We start from the raw sequence: 17,304 nt of genomic DNA, 5'->3' as shown, positions 1-17,304 counted from the left end.
TGTCTGAAGGCTTCAAGAGCTGGGGCAGAAAAGGATAAAGATTTTCCTATAAAAGTGGCACCAGCCACGGTTGTGAGACCCAGAGGATGGTCAGGCAGTGCAACAGGCTCCCCGGGAATGTGGTGATGGCCCCAACCCTGCCAGAGCTCAGGAAGAGTTTGGACTCAGACACCTGGTGTGATTTTTGGGGCCATTGTGTGCAGGGCCAGGAGTTGGACCTTGATGATCCATATGGGTCCCTTCCAGCTCAGGATATTCCCTGACTCTATGACTTTTTCATCATTCCAGGCAAGTGCAAAACACCTCCAAATTGCTGCCTTATTGGAGGGATTCCAGTTTGCACCTTGGGAAAAAACAGCGTGGGGAGTACAAGGCAGGGGCAGCTGAGGGTTTATAGGATCACAAACCCCTGCAAGAGTCAGGAAATCCCTCTTTTGTCACTGTTAAAGCTCAGAGTGGCCCAGGAGTGATATTCCAACCTCCTGCCCCTCTGAGCCCCTGAAGCCTGACCCACACAGCCCCTTCTGGAAGCAACACTGGAGGAAAAGACTGTGAGGCAAAAACAAGGAGGTAAAAAAGGGAAAAAAAAAAAGAAAGAACAAAACCCCTCGGCCTGAAAGAGTCACAGGCTTTCAGACAGCAGAAAGTCGAACAAGAAAAAGACCCTTCAAGAAAGGTCTTATTGCAGCCTGTGTAGGCAGCTGGGGTTACCTGAGACTCTCTGGTGGTTCAGAAGACTTTGACCAAGAAAGTTAAAGCCAGGGGCGATCAATGAGCTCTGCCACAGGCAGCGCATCAGGTTACCTGCTGAGCCCAGACACCATGAGCTGCACTTTGGAACTTTTCCCTTTCTTTTCTCCTGGTCTGGCAGTGAGTCTGAGTGTGGATAACAAACCTCGCTCCCCCTCCACTGTGATCACTAGAAAACAGCTTGTTTAAATGCCTTTTCTTTTTTTTTTTTTTCCTTCATGTCATGTTAGAAAGGAGAGCTGTAGTTTCAGGGTGATGAGTTGTCCACACCAGTGGCTGTGGTGGATGGGAAGAGGTGGAGAGCAGGAGGATGTGGAGCGTCACTCCCCAGACACCGGGGTGGGTGTCTGCTGCCAGAGAATGGCATCAAACCCCTCTGAACAGGGCTGGTTTTTTGTTGGGAGACCAAAAAAAAAAAATCTCCTATTGATGCCTCAGGTTTTACCTTTTATATTTTTCAGATTCTGTGCTGCTTTAGTGTGTAGGTCTGAGCTTCATATTATGGGATGGTGAGCTCTCTGCACAGAGCAGGGAGACAAAACCATTCCTGCTCCAGCTGGGCACCAAGGACAAATGATCCAAACCTCAGGCCCAGGAGCACAAACAACGTGGGCTGAGGAGAGAAAAACAAGCAGGATGGGACTGCATGGGCTAAAGCTGGAATGGGACAATGAACTCCAACGTGCCAATGGAGCAGAGCTGATCCCAGTGAGAGCCCCCGGGAGCGCTCGTGCATTTTGGGACCATTTGGGTTCATCTTGGGTGCAGCCCTGGCTGGGCTCTTGTGCTGCCCAAGGTGGATCCATGAGGAGATCCTTGCAATAAATCCCTGCTTTATTCTTTAGCTCTGCCAGCCTCTGCTCTAGGTCAGCCTTCCCAAGGCATCACAGTGGCTTCTGAGATCTTATAACAGCAGGGATCCAAAAATTAATAGTTAATCCAGACCAGTTCCACCTGAGGAATTGTGTGTGGGAGATTTTGGCCATCCCTTGACTAACCCAGAGCCAGAGGAATCCAGGAAGGTGACTGGTGTGCCCCAGATGTGAGAGTCTCATGTCACTGCTTCTTCCATGGGGTGAGGACGCTTTCAGGAGGCCACTGGATCCTATTCCCAAGGTTCAGGAGCAGCAGGATCTGCTGGCACGTGCTCTGCAAAGCCAACAGAGCGAGCTCGGGTGCCTTGGGGAGGCTCTGGGTGCCAGAAGGACACACACAGGACATGAGCAGCTCCTCAGAGCTGAGTAGAGGAGTGCAGGGAGCAGAGCCAGCTCCTGGCTCAGATATCTCCAAGCAGGACAGACTGGAGATGCTTAAACAATCCCTCTTCCCTCCACAGCAAATGTCAGTTCCTCTAAACCAACAGTGCTTGTTGACTGCTTTGCTCAGTCTCTAGGGCTGGTAAAGACTTCTGAGGGAGAAAGAAATCACAGATGCCCAAATGTTTCATTCTAATGGAAAAATAATAATAATAAAAAAAATAATGCTTCCTTTCAGAATGACTTTTTATTTTGAAATCTCAAGCAATTTGCTAAAAACTGAAATCAAACCCCCAAACAAGGACTTCCGAAGTCTAAATGAATCATTCTCCAATTACTAAATGGAATCAGCCGCTTCCAGAACAGCTTTCAAGAACATTTCTTATTAAAAAAAATAATTGGCCACTGCGAGCTGGAGGGGAAAAAAAAAAGTTTTGAAATATCACAAGTTCTTCCAGAAAATGGGACTGATTCCCTCCCTGATTGCAATTAATGACCTGCCAGCCAAGGAGTCCCCAGACCTGCAAGGGCAGATTCCAGAGCAGAAGGAGGCTGGTGCCTGGGGGTGCATCCTCCCTAAGGACAGCTTGTGTGTGTTCAGCTTTTCCTCTTGGAATTAGATGGATGCTGCATGGGATGAAATGAGGCAGCAAAGCCAAAATCCAGGAGTGTCACTAACACGGCACAGCCTGGGACAGGTCCCTTTGCACCCAACAGGGGATTTCCCTGTAATAAAATGTTGCCCTTCTCTATAGGGATGCTGCTCTTCTGCCCCAGATTTCCAGTTTGGGTGTTAAACATAACCCAGGGATGCTGTGCAGGGCTGAAAACCTGCATGGTGACCACATGCAGATGATCCAGTGAATGTATATAGAATAATAGAATGGTTTGGTTAGAAGGGACCCTCAAAATCACCCAATTGCACCCCCTGCCATGGGCAGGGACACTTTCCACCATCCCAGGTTGCTCCAAGCCCCATCCAGCCTGGCCTTGGACACTTCCAAGGATCCAGGGGCAGCCACAGCTTCTCTGGGCACCCAGTGCCAGGGCCTCACCAACCTCAGAAGGAAGAATTCCTTCCAAATATCCAATCTAGAATTAGGGAGGGTTCTTTCAGTAGCTGAAGGGTTTACCCCTGCTCTGGGGATAAAGAGCTTGAACTATAGGAAAAGAAGGAAGAGGGGTGGTTACAGCTTGGGTATGGGTGAGACAGGAGTAACTTGCCAGGGGATTAGAAGAGTGGTCAGACTTGGGTGGCATCTTTGGGCAGTGCTGCCTCTGACACAGGAGGAAGCTGCTGAATTCATTTCAGGCTTGCAGAAAACTTCGCTTTGCTTTCACCCCTCTCTGCAGTCCCCATCCGGGCTGGTGACATTGCTGTGACCTTGCAGCAGGCACCCAGTGCCAGCTTTGCAGCCTAGTCCATCCCCACTGCTCCCACCCCAGCCCCTCTCCCTCCCCCAGAGACCTCACCAGCCAGCAAGAGCCACAATTTCAATTTACACCAAGTAAATGATTCAGCACCGCCTAAAGAGGCCTGAGCAGAGCTGGGAGGGAGCAGAGCTGGGAGAAGGAGGGGGGACAAGATGGGGGTAAAGATACAGAGATGAAAAGCTCCGGTGGCCTGCTCTGTATCAGCTCCTCTCCTCGGGGCAGAAGCCAATCAATCCTCCCCCCCTCTCTCCTGCACCGTCTGTGGGTCTGTCTGTCTCTGCCTCTCTCTCAGAGGACTCGAGTTTCTCAGTGTAAGGTTAGGACAGCAGAGCTGTGGAAATCGATTCCCGAGCCCTGGCACGCTGCCCTGGGCACAGACAGCCCGGCTCTACCAGGAAAAGATGGATGGGGAGCCAGCCTCAGGCCTCTCGGTGGTGGGAGCTGAGGATAGCTGGAAATGGGGGTCTGGGGATCAGCCCTTGGAGGGAAAATCCCAAAATAAGAGAGGTGTGCATGGCAGAGACAAAACCACCATCCCATTTGTTGCTATTGGACACGAAATGAGTATACAGAAGCTTGGTAAGTTCAAAAGAGGAAAAGACTTAATTTTATTTCTGACCTCGCAATATATAGAATTCTAAAAGTGACAGTGGATTGGAGGATGGAATTGCCACCTCTCCAACCACACTGCTCAAACCAACAGCCCATCAGTTCTCTCCTCCCACAAAGAAGAATGCAAAATAATCATTATTTACATGAACCGTGCGTGAGAACTCCAGTAGAAATATGTAAACATCAGAAGGTATAGAAAACTTTTAAAAGAACTTTAAAACTGTTAAAAGAACTATAAAAGAAAACGTAGCACTTTAAAAAATCAGGACAACACCCACTGGGCAATTTTCACCAGTCTCCCAGTCCAGCACTGCTCGTCTTGACGGTTTATACTGGAGGAGGGTGAGGGAACAGCGTGGCTTGGCCCAAAAACCTGGCTCCCAGCCCTGCTCTACCCCAGCTCTTGCACAGCCCAGCTGCCTCCTCCGTGCCTTCCACATCACTGGATTCAGCCCTGCACTGGGAATCCCCTGGGACTCCTGACTGGGAGGGAAGAGGGAAGGGTTAGCAGCCAGGATGGGAAATGTTTATGGCATTTTCCCCCAGGGATCCTTGTGCAGGAGTTGTTGATGAAGTATCCCACTCGAGGAAAAGTCTGTTAATGAGGCTTGAGGGGTTCTGATGTGCAAAAATTTCTAATGAGAGACTCAGCATTCCAGTGTCCTTACCCTGAGTATCCTGTGCAGCCAAAACTTGTTGAGTGGGATGTAATTGGCTCCTTTGCTCTCAGGGCTGCCCAAAAGGATGAGGAAACTGAGACTCAGAAAGGAGCACCTGAGGCTGCACTGCAAACCCCTCCCAAACTAGGACTGAAAATCACATTTCTTAACTGTGAGGAAAACTGGAGGGAAGCAACAGACTTGAAGTGGGATTTGATAAGATTTGCCTTCAAAGTGCTTCAAAAAAAAACCCCACAGGGAGTCAGTGTCAGTGACCCTTCTGCGAGGTGCATAAATAGGAGGTGTTTCTCTTTTCCAGATAAGGAATCAGAGGTTAAGTGACCTGAGGGAGGAGGGCTGGACCATCAGCCAGGTCCAGTCTCCAGCCACACTTCTCCCTCAAGGATTGAGCCTGGACAGAGATGTTTTTTAACCAAGTTGAATCTGCCAGCCCCACCCATCACCCTCCATTTCATCTCCAGTACTGCTCAGGATGAGCTGCTGCACACTCTGCAGTTGTCTGTGCCCCTTCTCTCTCCTTTTGGGGATCTATTGCTGCATGCTTTGTTTGTTGCCACTGACCCTGGATGCAAGGAGATGAAATGTCCAGCATTGCTGTGGTACAATCAGTGAACAAATCCATGCCTTTCTATGCTGCTTGCACATATCTGTGCTGTCCCTTTCCTGACAGCAAGCACACGGTGTCCTGGAGGATGGATGCAGGATGAGATGGGATGGGAACACACGATAAAGCTCTGTGTCAAATGGAAATAGCCTCAGGTCAGCAGGATGAAAGTTTTCTGGGCTCTTATCCACCACACCACAATTCAGGACTGGATTGCCAAGGTTCTCTTGAACAATTCCAGAGCATGAGCCCCATTTTTGGACATGCTTTGGGACGGATCCCCCAGATCTGATTTGAAATTAGGCAGACTGCCGTGGTTTTGGATGAGGGTCACACAGGCTGACAGAAGCAGAGCATTCAGAGCATCGACAGAAGGCTGGAATAGGGTCCAGGTTTGTTCCCTTCTGTTCCAGCAAGGAGAGGTAGCAAAGTCTATCACTTCAGCTGGGTCCCTGTCTCCACCTGGAGAGTTTGCAACTCAACAGGAAGAACTCAGGTGAAGACCAGCAAGAGCAGGGCCCATTAGAAAAACCCTCCAGGCTGCCAAGGACACTGTGAGGCTTGGAGAGACAACACCCTGCAGAGCCACTCTCAGCTGGAGCCCCGGGCTTGACAGATCCCATGCACTTCCCAGCAACTGTCTCTGCTGAGAGGGGCTTGGCAAATGAGACCTCCCTGTCACTCAGAGCCAGGAGCTCAGCCAAGCTGCCACCTCCCTCTCCACAGCTTTGGCAGAGGGCTCCCTGCAGGAGGAGTTCACTCAGGGAAAGGCTGCAGAGAGGCAGCTTCAAGATCAATAGCATTACTAAAAAGCTTAGGGAAAAACAAGAATGAACTGACATCCCAATACTGAGGACAACCGGATCCTTGTGAGGCCGTGGGCAAACCAGTACCACAAAATAATGGGAGAGTGGAATGAGGCCCCTGCTTGGCCTGTTAAACCATAAGGTCCCAATGAAAACTGCCTTGAGTGGATCCCATGCTGTTTACCGGGATCTGATTCCTCTCTAAGGGCAATGGAGATCATGACAAGTCCAAAAGAAGACAGGTTCAGGTCAGCAGTGGAAAGCTAGAGGTGCTGAGACGAGGGCTAATGGTCAGTGTCAAATTCCCTTGAATGGAATGGAAACCACCAGGAAAATGTGACCCAGAGAAGAGCTGCTGGAGTGTGGAATTCAAAACACATCAGGCTGCTTTGCTGGTGCAGTCAGCAAACTGATGGAGAAGCTCTGTCCTGCCTCTACCAACCCTTCTTTCCCCTCATCTTCCAAAAAAAACCCTTTCACAATTAAACAAAGCCTCTCCCCAGCAAATACCAGAGACTTTTTTAGATGTACCTGGCTCAGCCAGGGACTTAGACAGCATTTTGCCCCTCTACCTTGATGCCTTAAGTTTTATCGTTCATATTTTTCAGATTCTGTACTGCATTAGTGTGTAACTCCATAGAAAGCGTCAACAAGTTCTCCTCACAGTTCAGTCAGACAAAACAATCCTTTTCCAGCCCCAGAACCAAGGACAGCTTGGGTTTTGGGCAGTTTCAGGCCCAAAAAGTGCAAACAACAGCGAATTGAGGAGAGCAATCTGGGAGGATGGGACTGTATAACCTGGAACTGGAATTGGACAATGAACCCCAGTATGGAAATGGAACAAAACTTATAAAAGTGTGAAAACTTGTGACATGCTGTCCATCTTGGGTGTAGCTACAGCCAAGCTCTTGCACTGCCCAAGATGTATCATTTGAAGGCTTTTTAATAAATCTCTACTTTATTATTTTAACAGGAAATCCCTATGCAGGAAAGTAGATAAATAATCTGGATTGAGCTGACTGATTATTTAGCTTGTTGAAAATAAACCATGTATAGTGTGCTGCTAAGTGCAAAGCACAAGAAAAAGGAAGTGTACTAACTTTTCTCACAGTGGTAATAGATGATGCAGTGAGGTAAGCAAGCACATTTTGGTCCTCAGAAAACTGTTATATTGAATGCCCTGAACCTGTTAATATCAGAATGCTTCCATTACTGAGTTTGAGTTAGAACCAAGGGTTAAGATTATCATCTTAATGGTTAAGATTATCATCTTAAGGGGTTGGGTTATCATCCCACCATCACTGTTTTCTTAGGTTTTAACAATGTCACTGCTCACTTCATTTTGGTGGATATGGCTTTGCTACCAAGTAAGTTGGGTTTTTTCATGAAAAAGTTCTTACTCCTGCTAAAGCACTTCACAAAAGCGATTTACTTCTTTTGGTCTCTTCTTTTCTAGTGAATCGCTTAGGTGGGACTTTTTGGCTTCTGTCCAATTAGCTATCCTTAAGTTTGAGGTGAAGTATCCAAAGTCCTATACGGTGTCTTTTGACCAAATTAAAGAGAGAAACTTCTAAGCTTTTCTCCTTTTTAGGCAAACAAAAAGTAACTTTTTTTACTCCATCAGCAAGGGACACATTCCTACATAACATGACTTAAGGTACATGGATAACCTTCAAGTATTAACGGTAAAAACCACTTCAATCCTTGCTTAATGAAGAAAACTACTACTTGCCTGAACAGACTCTGCCCTAGGTAGCCTCTCCAGGCATCAGCTGTGTTAGCACGAGGGCAGGTGGTGGGGACAGGCAGGGCTGGCATGGTGGCAGAGGCCAGCAGGTACTCACGTGTTGTGGAGGACACACCATCCGCAGTGGGGGTCTCCTGAGCCCAGGCACTCGCTGCAGGTCTCGTACTGGCTGCACGACTCCACGGGCACCCTGGTGAGCTGCAGGAGGAAAGGGGACAACCTGTCAGGCTTCTCACGTGGCTCAGAACGGCTTGATGTAGGTGCCACCCTCCCTGTCCCCTTCCTCTGGCGCCTGTCCTCCTGCAGGAACTCCCGTGCAGCGCTGGGCAGGCAGGGGGATGGGGATGGTTTGCTCCAGAGCTCAGCCTGATAGTGAAAGGGTTTTAAAATCATGGGGATTTGGGGAGTTAGAAGGAAAGTTAGGCTTAGTGGGCCCTGGGAAGATACCCTGGGAAAGTATAGGCCTTGTACTTGCTAGAACTGCACCTCTGTAACCAGTATGTGATATAATTGTTAGATGCAATGATTGTTTAGCAATTAAATAGAATTACTGTTTAATCATAAGAATAATCATGAGAAACTGTGGTCAGGAGGCTTGAGAAAGATCATGCTTGAATAAGATCAATATATACAATAGAACAATACAAATTTAATAATGAATATGTAAGTTATATAACGATAGACTATAAAATACGTTCAGCTTGAAAGCCATGCCAGAGTCAGATTTGGGTCTGTGGTACCCCTGATTCCCGGAGCTTTTCAATGAAAGCACCTGCATATAATCATATCCTGTGATTATGTGTGTTCCTGAACGCTAACAAGCCTGGTGCAGTCCCTGTCCACATCCTGGTCAATGTCCCCTGTGGCCTTGCCCTCTCCCTGTAGCCCTCCATCACTTGCAGGATTTCCCAGCAATCAGCATATCAGGCAGGCTGTGGGGATGTGGAACCTTGAAGTTAAGTTCATACATTGCAATTGGACAACAGGAGATCTTCTGCAGCAAGGTAAACTCCCTGGATCTCATTGATCTCTCTGGTTTTGGACTCTGTTGCTTTCTGGCTTCCTGTGAGAACTGAGGTCTTGTGATGTCTTTGTCTCCTTCCCATGACCTCCTGCCACCACCAGTCCCCAGTGCCACCACTTCTACTGGTCCAAGGAAAGCATTAGCTCCACTCTCCATTGCCCATGCATCTTTCCAACCATCTCTTGTCCCGTCCCTGGAGAGGGTGCTCCCAGCAGGAAAGGGACAAAGGCTACCAGGCTGGATATTTTCTTGCTGCAGCCCTGCTTTTGCAGCTCAGAAGGCATTAGAGTAGGACCTGAAACACCCAGGTACTGCCAAAACACTGCATTTTATCATCTATTTTTCTTTTATTTTTCCTTTTTAATTAAAGTATTTCAGCGAGAGCTTTCAAAGGTTGAAGGGACTGCCCAGGCTGACCTCCCGTCTCACAGATTTTGATTCCTCTTACGTTTTGTAAGGCCCTCACAGCTTTTGAAGCCAAACACACAATTTGGGCCCAATGACCTGATAGTCCCTTTTCCATTGAATAAGCTTCAGAGAGCCTCTGTAATATCCAGTCAATTGCTGGTGTCTTCACCCCAGTTCCTGTCAGCAGGGAGAGTTTATTCCCTCAGATGACAGAGTGTGGTATTATCCTGATGAAGCACCACTGAGAACTGCCAGCTCTAAACTGCAGAACAGTTACTCCTGACAAATGACGAGGGAATGCACCTGGATCCCAGGGACATTTTTTTACTTGGCACTGCATTCAGGAGAGTTTGAGCTGTGGAGTGATAGACTAAGATCCATCTTGATTGTGTCTGTAAATGAACCAAGAACTGTCTTTTTTTGAAGACCTTTTCTGGTTGTATCAGAAATTGTTTTTCTCACCCCTACCCACAAATCCCAGTTGATAGTCTATAAGCAAAAGCTGAAAATGTGCAGTTTTGCCTTTGGCAAGTGGCAGAAGCTTTAGAAAACTTCAGGTAGAAACACTATGGGGTTTATTTACCATTGCACCAGTGCCTGTGCCAAGTCACCCAGAGGAGCCAACTGCAGCTACTGAAAGTCTTTAATGAAAAAGTGAGGATGGGGGGAAAAAACTCAAACAAAAACCAACACAAACTCACTTTTCTCAACTGAACCTATTGCCGTGAGCATAAAAACATAATCAGAACAGACCACAGAGCAATAAAAGTTATAAGAACAAGACAGGGAGGGAGTCATTCAGACTTCTCTAATTATGGTGGCCCTGGCAGTGGTGAATTAATGGTTGGATTTAATGATTTTAAAGGTCTTTTCAAAGATTCTATGATTCTTTCAAGAAGTTTAAAAATTAAGATTGTTTGGGCATGAATGAGGTTGTTCCACCTTCCTTAAGCTTCTGATCAAGAACATATCACCTATTCATAAAGAATAAATTTTATGCCTCGGGGTTTCACCAAATTAAACTTGTTGAACCCAATAGTCTGTGTTGAATCCAAATTCCAAAAAGACAAAAAAGTACCAAAAGATATCACATTATACTTTATAATACATAATATATATCACATTATAATTTGTAACTTACAATTTATAAGGCTCACATTATAATTTATCATGTCAGCCATTCCCACCTCTTATTTCCACTTAGAAAAATATATTGTGAGTTATTTTATCTCGATCACATCAAGCTTGGCCACTGTGGCCACCAGAGGACTTGAAGAAGGAACAGATAATTTAGTTTTGAAAGACTCTAAATCTGCCATTCCTCAATCCAGATGCAATTCCCACCTGGTAATTAGAATTTTGTGAGCACAGTTGGGTTTGGCTCTGCAGTTCCCACCCAAACCACCCTCAGTTTGACATATGGTGCTGCTTGATTTATCCTCATTAGCTCTAGATACTTCCATCCAACCCCATTTCTGAGCCAGTTTACACCTGTCTGGTAGAAGTGAGCCTTGGTGAATAAGTTTAGATCAGAAAATGAACTTTTCCAACACCTGTTGATCCTGGCTTGAATGTTCAGAGTCAAAATCCACTTGAGGCTCGGATATAGGTACAAGAAAGAAGTCCTAGAGGACTGAAATTTGCCATTTTTGGGCAAATTACTATAAAAAGAGTAGATAAAAGGTGGTCTCTGTGTGTTTTATTCTTATTAGTTTATCAGCCATCAAAGGATAGCCAAGCTCGTTCCAGTGGCAGGAGGAACCTTCTGGGAACCCATACTTCATATTTGCAGAAATGTTTTCTTTTCAGTGTGTTTGAAGATATTTTGTGGGACAGGTGTTAATTTTAAGGAGCACACACCTGGCTTGTGCTGCTGTCCCAGTGCCCACAGGGATGTGTCATGAGCTTCCCACATCCCAAATCCTGTCAATCCCACCAGAGTGTGTCCCCGCGTCTCTGCCCTGAAATTATTCCTGCCCTGAAAGTCCTTTTCCGAGTTCACCTCTAGCAGCTTTATTGTGAGATTAATTAAAACTGTACCACGCTGGTAAATGTCTTGGGCTGGAAGTGTCAGACCTTCCAATTAATGCTGAAAGAAAATACAAAAAACAAAGGAGCTGCAACAGAAAGAAAAGCCACCTAAGGGTTGTCTGCTAAAAAGAGGAAGAACATGAAGCAAATAAGGCACATCAGAGGTCTTATTTTCCCTTTTGGAGCATAAACTGTAATTAATTCAGCTCAGCTTTCCACGTTGAAGGGTTTGAGAGTTGACTGTGTCCCTCCAGGGAACAACCACTAAAATGTCAGCAAAAGGGATGTCCATGCAGCCTCCCAGTTACAGAGCCTTGCCGTTATTCACTTGGATGAAGGGACCAGGCAGTGCTGGAGGTGGAAATCTCCATGGCAAACCAGGCTGTGCTTACTCTCTCCACCCCTTCTCCATCCTTGGAAAGCCTGACAAACTCTTCAAGGTTATTTCCCAACCTTGGTGAGGGTCCCTACCCGTGGTTCTTCATGGGAGTGAAACATGGATTCAACATTTTGCAGCAAATATCACAGAATCCTGGAATATCCTGGATTGGAAGGGACCCACGAGGGTCATTGAACTTCAATCCTTAGCCCTGCACAGGACAACTCCAAGAATCCACCATGTGCCTGAGAGTGCTGCCCAGATATAACCAGGGATTCAGCGGGATTATAAAAGGAAAGTGTCCTTCATTTTGGGGCATTAGGAGCCAGTTTGGAGTAATTTATATTCCTGCAGTGGTCACAGCTTCACTGGTATTTTGGTCTCACTGTGCCAGAGCAATATATGGATGTAAGAACAGACTGCTGTTGTGCTCAGGGCTTATACCCCATATATTAGGAAAATACATGATATCAGGAAAAGGTTCTGCCCCCAGAGGGTGGTGGGGCACTGAACAGGCTCTCCAGGGAATGGACACATTCCCAAGGCTGTGGAAGCTCCAGAAGCGTTTGGACAATGCTCCCAGGGATGCACAAGGTGGGATTGTTGGGTTGTCTGAGCTAGGCCAGGAGCTGGACTGGATGATGCTCACAGGTACCTTCCAGCTCAGGATATTCCCTCCCTGATTGCATCCCCACATCTCCCCATTTTATCAAGGGGAGCTGAAGCTGGAAGTGAGGTCTTAGCAGCAGAAGGAATAGCTGTCTCAATGTCTCTGAAGGTGTGGGCTTATGGCATCTGAGCAAGTTTGAGGAGGAAGTTCAGGTAACACTTGCTCAGGGAGCACCAGGTTATTAAGTACAACATATTTAGGCCCTGGGTTCATCAGGATATTTAAGATATGAAAGTAAGGTCCCTTCAGATGCCTGTCCACACACCTGGTGGACATCCAGGAGCTGCTGTGCTTCCAAAGATCTGCCAAGAGCAGAGCAGAGGGACAGATGATCTCTGTCCCAGTGAGATGCAATCCCAGACCCAGGGCTGGACAAGGGGAAGGTGAATCTCGTGTCCTTCTCAGGGACAGAAAGGGAACAATGAGCAGGCCCAGCTGCCATGGCTGCAGCAGGATTTGAAGAGGTATTTCACCTCATCAACACATTCATTCATTGGTCCCCAAAGAAATCATACACAAGTTTCTGGCTCACACGGACATCTTAACAATCTGGCAAAATCTGTAAAGTGCTGAAAAGTTCAGAGCTCAACTGCTCCTTCAGGGTGTTTCACACAACATCTCACCTCTGATCCTGCCTAAATTCCAAACTTCAGATTCTCCAGCTCCCAGCCTCCCTTCCCCTCCGTATTTCTAGTATGAATGAGTTACAAAAAGTCATTTAAAACAAAATTATTGAGTTTTTTGGATCTGATAGACAGGAACAGCTAATCCTGTTAGAAATTTGGCTCCTGCTTCTGCCATTACGCATTCACAAAAGCTCCTGCTATGTGCTCAGTCACAATTTTCTGGCTCCCATTTTTGACTTTTTTATTTCAATATACATTACTTCTTTTTCCCCCTTAAACTGCCAACATTCTGGTCAAAACCTGAATCACTGCTCAATCTCTGTTGTTATAATTGGATGTTAATACAGCGGCAGGATTTATTCAGTCTGATGGACTAAGTTAATTTAAATGTACAAAAAGGCATCTTAAGTAGCCAATTTCCTTCCCAACAGTCAAAAGATACATTTCCAAAACACTGAACAGTGGCTCTGTCAAGCCATGTGGGTTCTGTGAATGCTGCTATCTTTCAAGGCTCAGCCAGCCCCAAAAAACTGCAGGAAGATTAAGAGTGGAGCTTATTTGATTTCAAAGCCCTGAATAGAGTGTCCATGATAATACAGTTTATTAAATAGAGGAAGGCAAAAAACCACCTGAAGGAAGCACAGGTTGAAGCATTTCTGCACCTTTATAACAGTCAGTGAGGGTGTTCAGTCACCTGCACAGCATCCCAAGATGCTGATTTTATTCTGGTCTGAATTATGGACAAAGGGACTTGGATTTCCTCAGTCATGTTTGATATCCTATGCCTTATTACCTGACCTACAGACCTAGTAAAAAAGCAGGGACGGGGAAAAGCAAAGCCCAGGGAGCTGAGGCACATTACCTATTTACCCTGGTGAGAAACAGGACTCACACACAGGGAGATGTCAGACTGGTGGGAGAGGAGCTGGGTTGGATCCCAGCCTGCCACTTCTGCAGGATAAGCACATCACTTGCCAGTCCCACTGGGACAGGGGATGTCATTTCTCATCAGACACCCCCAAGCTCTGCCTCTTCATCATAGCCTTCTTCCCAGTAAATCCATGCTTACATCCCTGGAAAACTGGGGGCTTTAATTAAGGGCGTTAATTGGAAGCAGCAGTAGCTGTCAAGGACAAATGACACAATAATTAAAGTGGGGGTCAGTGTCCTGCTACGTGGCAGGATAAATTACCTGATCAAATATCCTTGTTCACCAAGGGCCCCCTACCTCCAGTTGTGTGTTTGCTGTTCCTCCTCCTCTCCTGTCTCTGTTCTGGGCGCCTTTGGTGAGAGATTTCTCCACTCTGGCACTGCCAGAGCAAATCCCCATTCACAACCACACAACACTCACACCAACAGAGGTACACCAAGAAGATGAATAGAATGATTTGATGCCCACAGCCTTTGTGGCAACAGCTCCTGGAAACTTTGAGGTGAGGCTGAGTGTTGGCAGCTCCCATCAGAAGCTCTCAGGATGAGATTGCTGCTCCTACAGCAGTGAAATTTGCTTTGAACACCTTGCAGGGCAGTTCATCTCTTCATGCCCCCCATTGGCAGGACCCTGCCCTGCAGCTGGTTCAGAAAACCCCTCAAATCAAGAGTTTTCTATGTAAACCATGCTGGGTTTCATTTCTGATCTATCAAGTCTGTCAGTCTTGCAGCTTGTAGGGAACAACTCTGTCATGGCAGGTGTGAAAAGTGAGGGCTTTGCCTTCTCACTAAACTCTGTCTGCAACATCAGAGTCCAATTCTAAGCTAGAAACTCATGCTCTGTTGGAGGAGAGACCTTTTGCAGGGCAGGATGTGTCTGCTCTCTCTTTCAGATGTCAAGCAGGGATGAGATAAATCACACCCTGGATGTGCCTGTGTCTGTTCACTGAATATAAAGCAGTCTGGACAGCCAGGTCAGGTGGAGACATTTACAATGTACACCACAGTCACTGGGCGAGGTGACTCCCACACTAGTGCCACACTTCATTTTTTGCTCTTCCTCAAATTTTGCCACCTCAAATATGTTCAGGCCTCCCCTCTTCCTAATCACAGTACCAGAATAACCAGTGGCAACACAAAATAGATGTTCTTTAATGTCCTGGAGAGTGCTGTAGGAAATCCCCTGTGTTCCATAGCTTGCAAACCATTGCAGAACTCGGAAGCCCCTGTGTGGTGACAGGGGCTGTGTTTGAACAAGAGCCTTTCCCCATCTGCTCTGTCCCAGCCCTCACACCAACCTCATCCCTGCTCTCTCTTCAGTGTACTTACAAGGAAACAGACAGATAACAAAGATTGTCCCTGTCCTTTCCTTAAAGGTTTGGCAAGTTCCCAGTTTTTCTTGCTCAGCCTCTGCCCTGTGCTGTCCCTTCTTCAAAGAATTCCTCCTCTCTGTAGTGACTCCCCTCCCAAAAACATCACTCCAGGAGGAGCAGGGGAGACAGCATCCTGCTGGGAGCTTGGTTGGCATCCTGGAGGTTGAAAAGTGTTTCACACACTCAGAGGTTTCAGTTCAGATTTCCATTGAATTCACCCATTTTTCCATTACCAAGGTTGTCAAACACTTCCCCAGCTGGGATTGCATCCCTTTGGCAGGGAGATCTTTAAATTTCCTTATAAAAATCAGAGTCCACCAGCTCAGAGGTGTGGAAGGAGAGAGAGGTGATTTTATCCAAACCTGAGGAAACAAACCACCTTCTTCTCCACCCTACAAGCCATCAGCTCTGGCTCTGGCTGATTTCCTCTGCCTGCAGCATTCCATCCTTGTTTCTCCCTGCTGCATCCAGGTACCTTCATATCCCCCCTGCCTTGTTTACACTAAATCTTGATCCCCTGGTCAAGTGTTTCACTCTGTAAACTGTGAAACAAATGAGGTTTGGTCAAATATTTGTGTTCAAAAGCCTTCAAAAAAAGGGCTTCTTGTCACAATTAATGCAGGGCCAGCCCAGGCTTAATGAGAGCTGGTGCCTGTGTGGCCATTGGAGCGTGGCTGCTGAGCAAGGGAGAGATTGTTACCCAGGCTCCAAAAAGGCTATAAATAGATTTAATTGGGACTTGTGAAGGAATTCATGCCACTGCAATGGGTTTGTCAAAGCCCAGAATCCTTTGAAGGCTCCTGGTGGAGGCTTGAACTGTTAAAACATACAGGGAGAAGTTAGGAGTTGTTTCTGCTGGTGATGGTGCTTTCCAGGTCATGTTGTTCTTTCCAGATGTTCCCACCACAGAATCAGAGAAAGTCTTGGGTTGGAAGGGATCTTAAAGATCATCTGGTTCCAACACCCCGTCATGGGAAGGGATCCTTAGCCTCAGTTTTCAGTGAGCATCTTCCCATAGATTAATTCTCCTCAGCAGCCCTCTCAGGTATCTCACTGTGTCCATTCCCATCAAGTCAATCCTGTCACCACTACAAATTCCATCTTTACACATTGAATATCTCCCTGGGCTATGAAGTTCCATCCTAATCCTCATCCTCATCCAACTGCCTGGAGGAACTTTGCCTCCTCTCTCTCCCCTGGCACCCTGACCCTCTCCCAGGTTTCTGGCTCCACCACTTCCTGGGTTTCAGGAACCCAGGCAGTTCCTGAAGGATTGTCTTGATCAAAGTCCCTTGTGCAGGATGCAACCCCTGCCAGCACTATCAGGCTACAGGAATTGGGGCAGTTTGATAAATGCCCCCTTTTCAGTTCCAATCACATTTTGAATCCCCCATAATTCCACACAGGAACTGCTGTACTGGCTGGGGCCAGCACCCCAGATATCCCAGTTCCTCCAGCCATGGCCCAAAAGGAAAGCATAAGACCAGGGTAAACACATTCATGTCCCCAGCAGCTGCCCAGCCTTTGCCTATTTTCATTCAAGGAACTTCTGTATTTTGTCTGTTTCTCCATCATAGCCTGAGGAGCTATTTATTTATTTATTTATTTATTTATTTTTAATTTTGGTTTATCCTCGAAATTGCATTGTTGCATCCACAGCATGCTTTGCCAGGGATTTTCACAGATCCAGAGCCCACTGCTTGAAGGAATCACCTGCTTTCATTTGTTCAGGACTTGATTTTTCAACAGTTTAATTTCATGCCCTGTAATTCTTGTATTTGCAGAGGTGTTGAGCAGTCAGTTCCTATCCATCCCCTCCTGCCACTCCTGAGTTTGCCAATCTTCCCAGACACCCCAGCTCACCTCCTTCAAGGCTGAGGAGCTCCTGCTTCTTCAGTCACCTCCCACATGGAAACCACCCTGTCCCTGTGATCACAGAATCATTAAGGTTGGCAAAGCCCTCCAAGGTCACCA

General features: G+C 46.8%; 1 protein-coding gene across 2 annotated transcripts in view; it reads right to left on the bottom strand.

The window, feature by feature from the left end:
• The window catches only part of PLXNA4 (plexin A4), a 446,965-nt gene that overhangs the window by 145,645 nt on the left and 284,016 nt on the right, over positions 1-17,304 (bottom strand). For both annotated transcript variants that reach the window (XM_068189379.1, XM_068189378.1), the window contains exon 5: positions 7,987-8,087. In XM_068189379.1, coding sequence (XP_068045480.1) covers positions 7,987-8,087 — 101 coding nt within the window. The remainder of the gene's footprint in view (positions 1-7,986; positions 8,088-17,304) is intronic.

This window comes from Anomalospiza imberbis, chromosome 5 (assembly GCF_031753505.1).
Source record: "Anomalospiza imberbis isolate Cuckoo-Finch-1a 21T00152 chromosome 5, ASM3175350v1, whole genome shotgun sequence".
Taxonomy (NCBI): domain Eukaryota; kingdom Metazoa; phylum Chordata; class Aves; order Passeriformes; family Viduidae; genus Anomalospiza; species Anomalospiza imberbis.
Note: the sequence above shows the minus strand (reverse complement) of the source record. Positions and strands in the feature narration are given on the sequence as shown.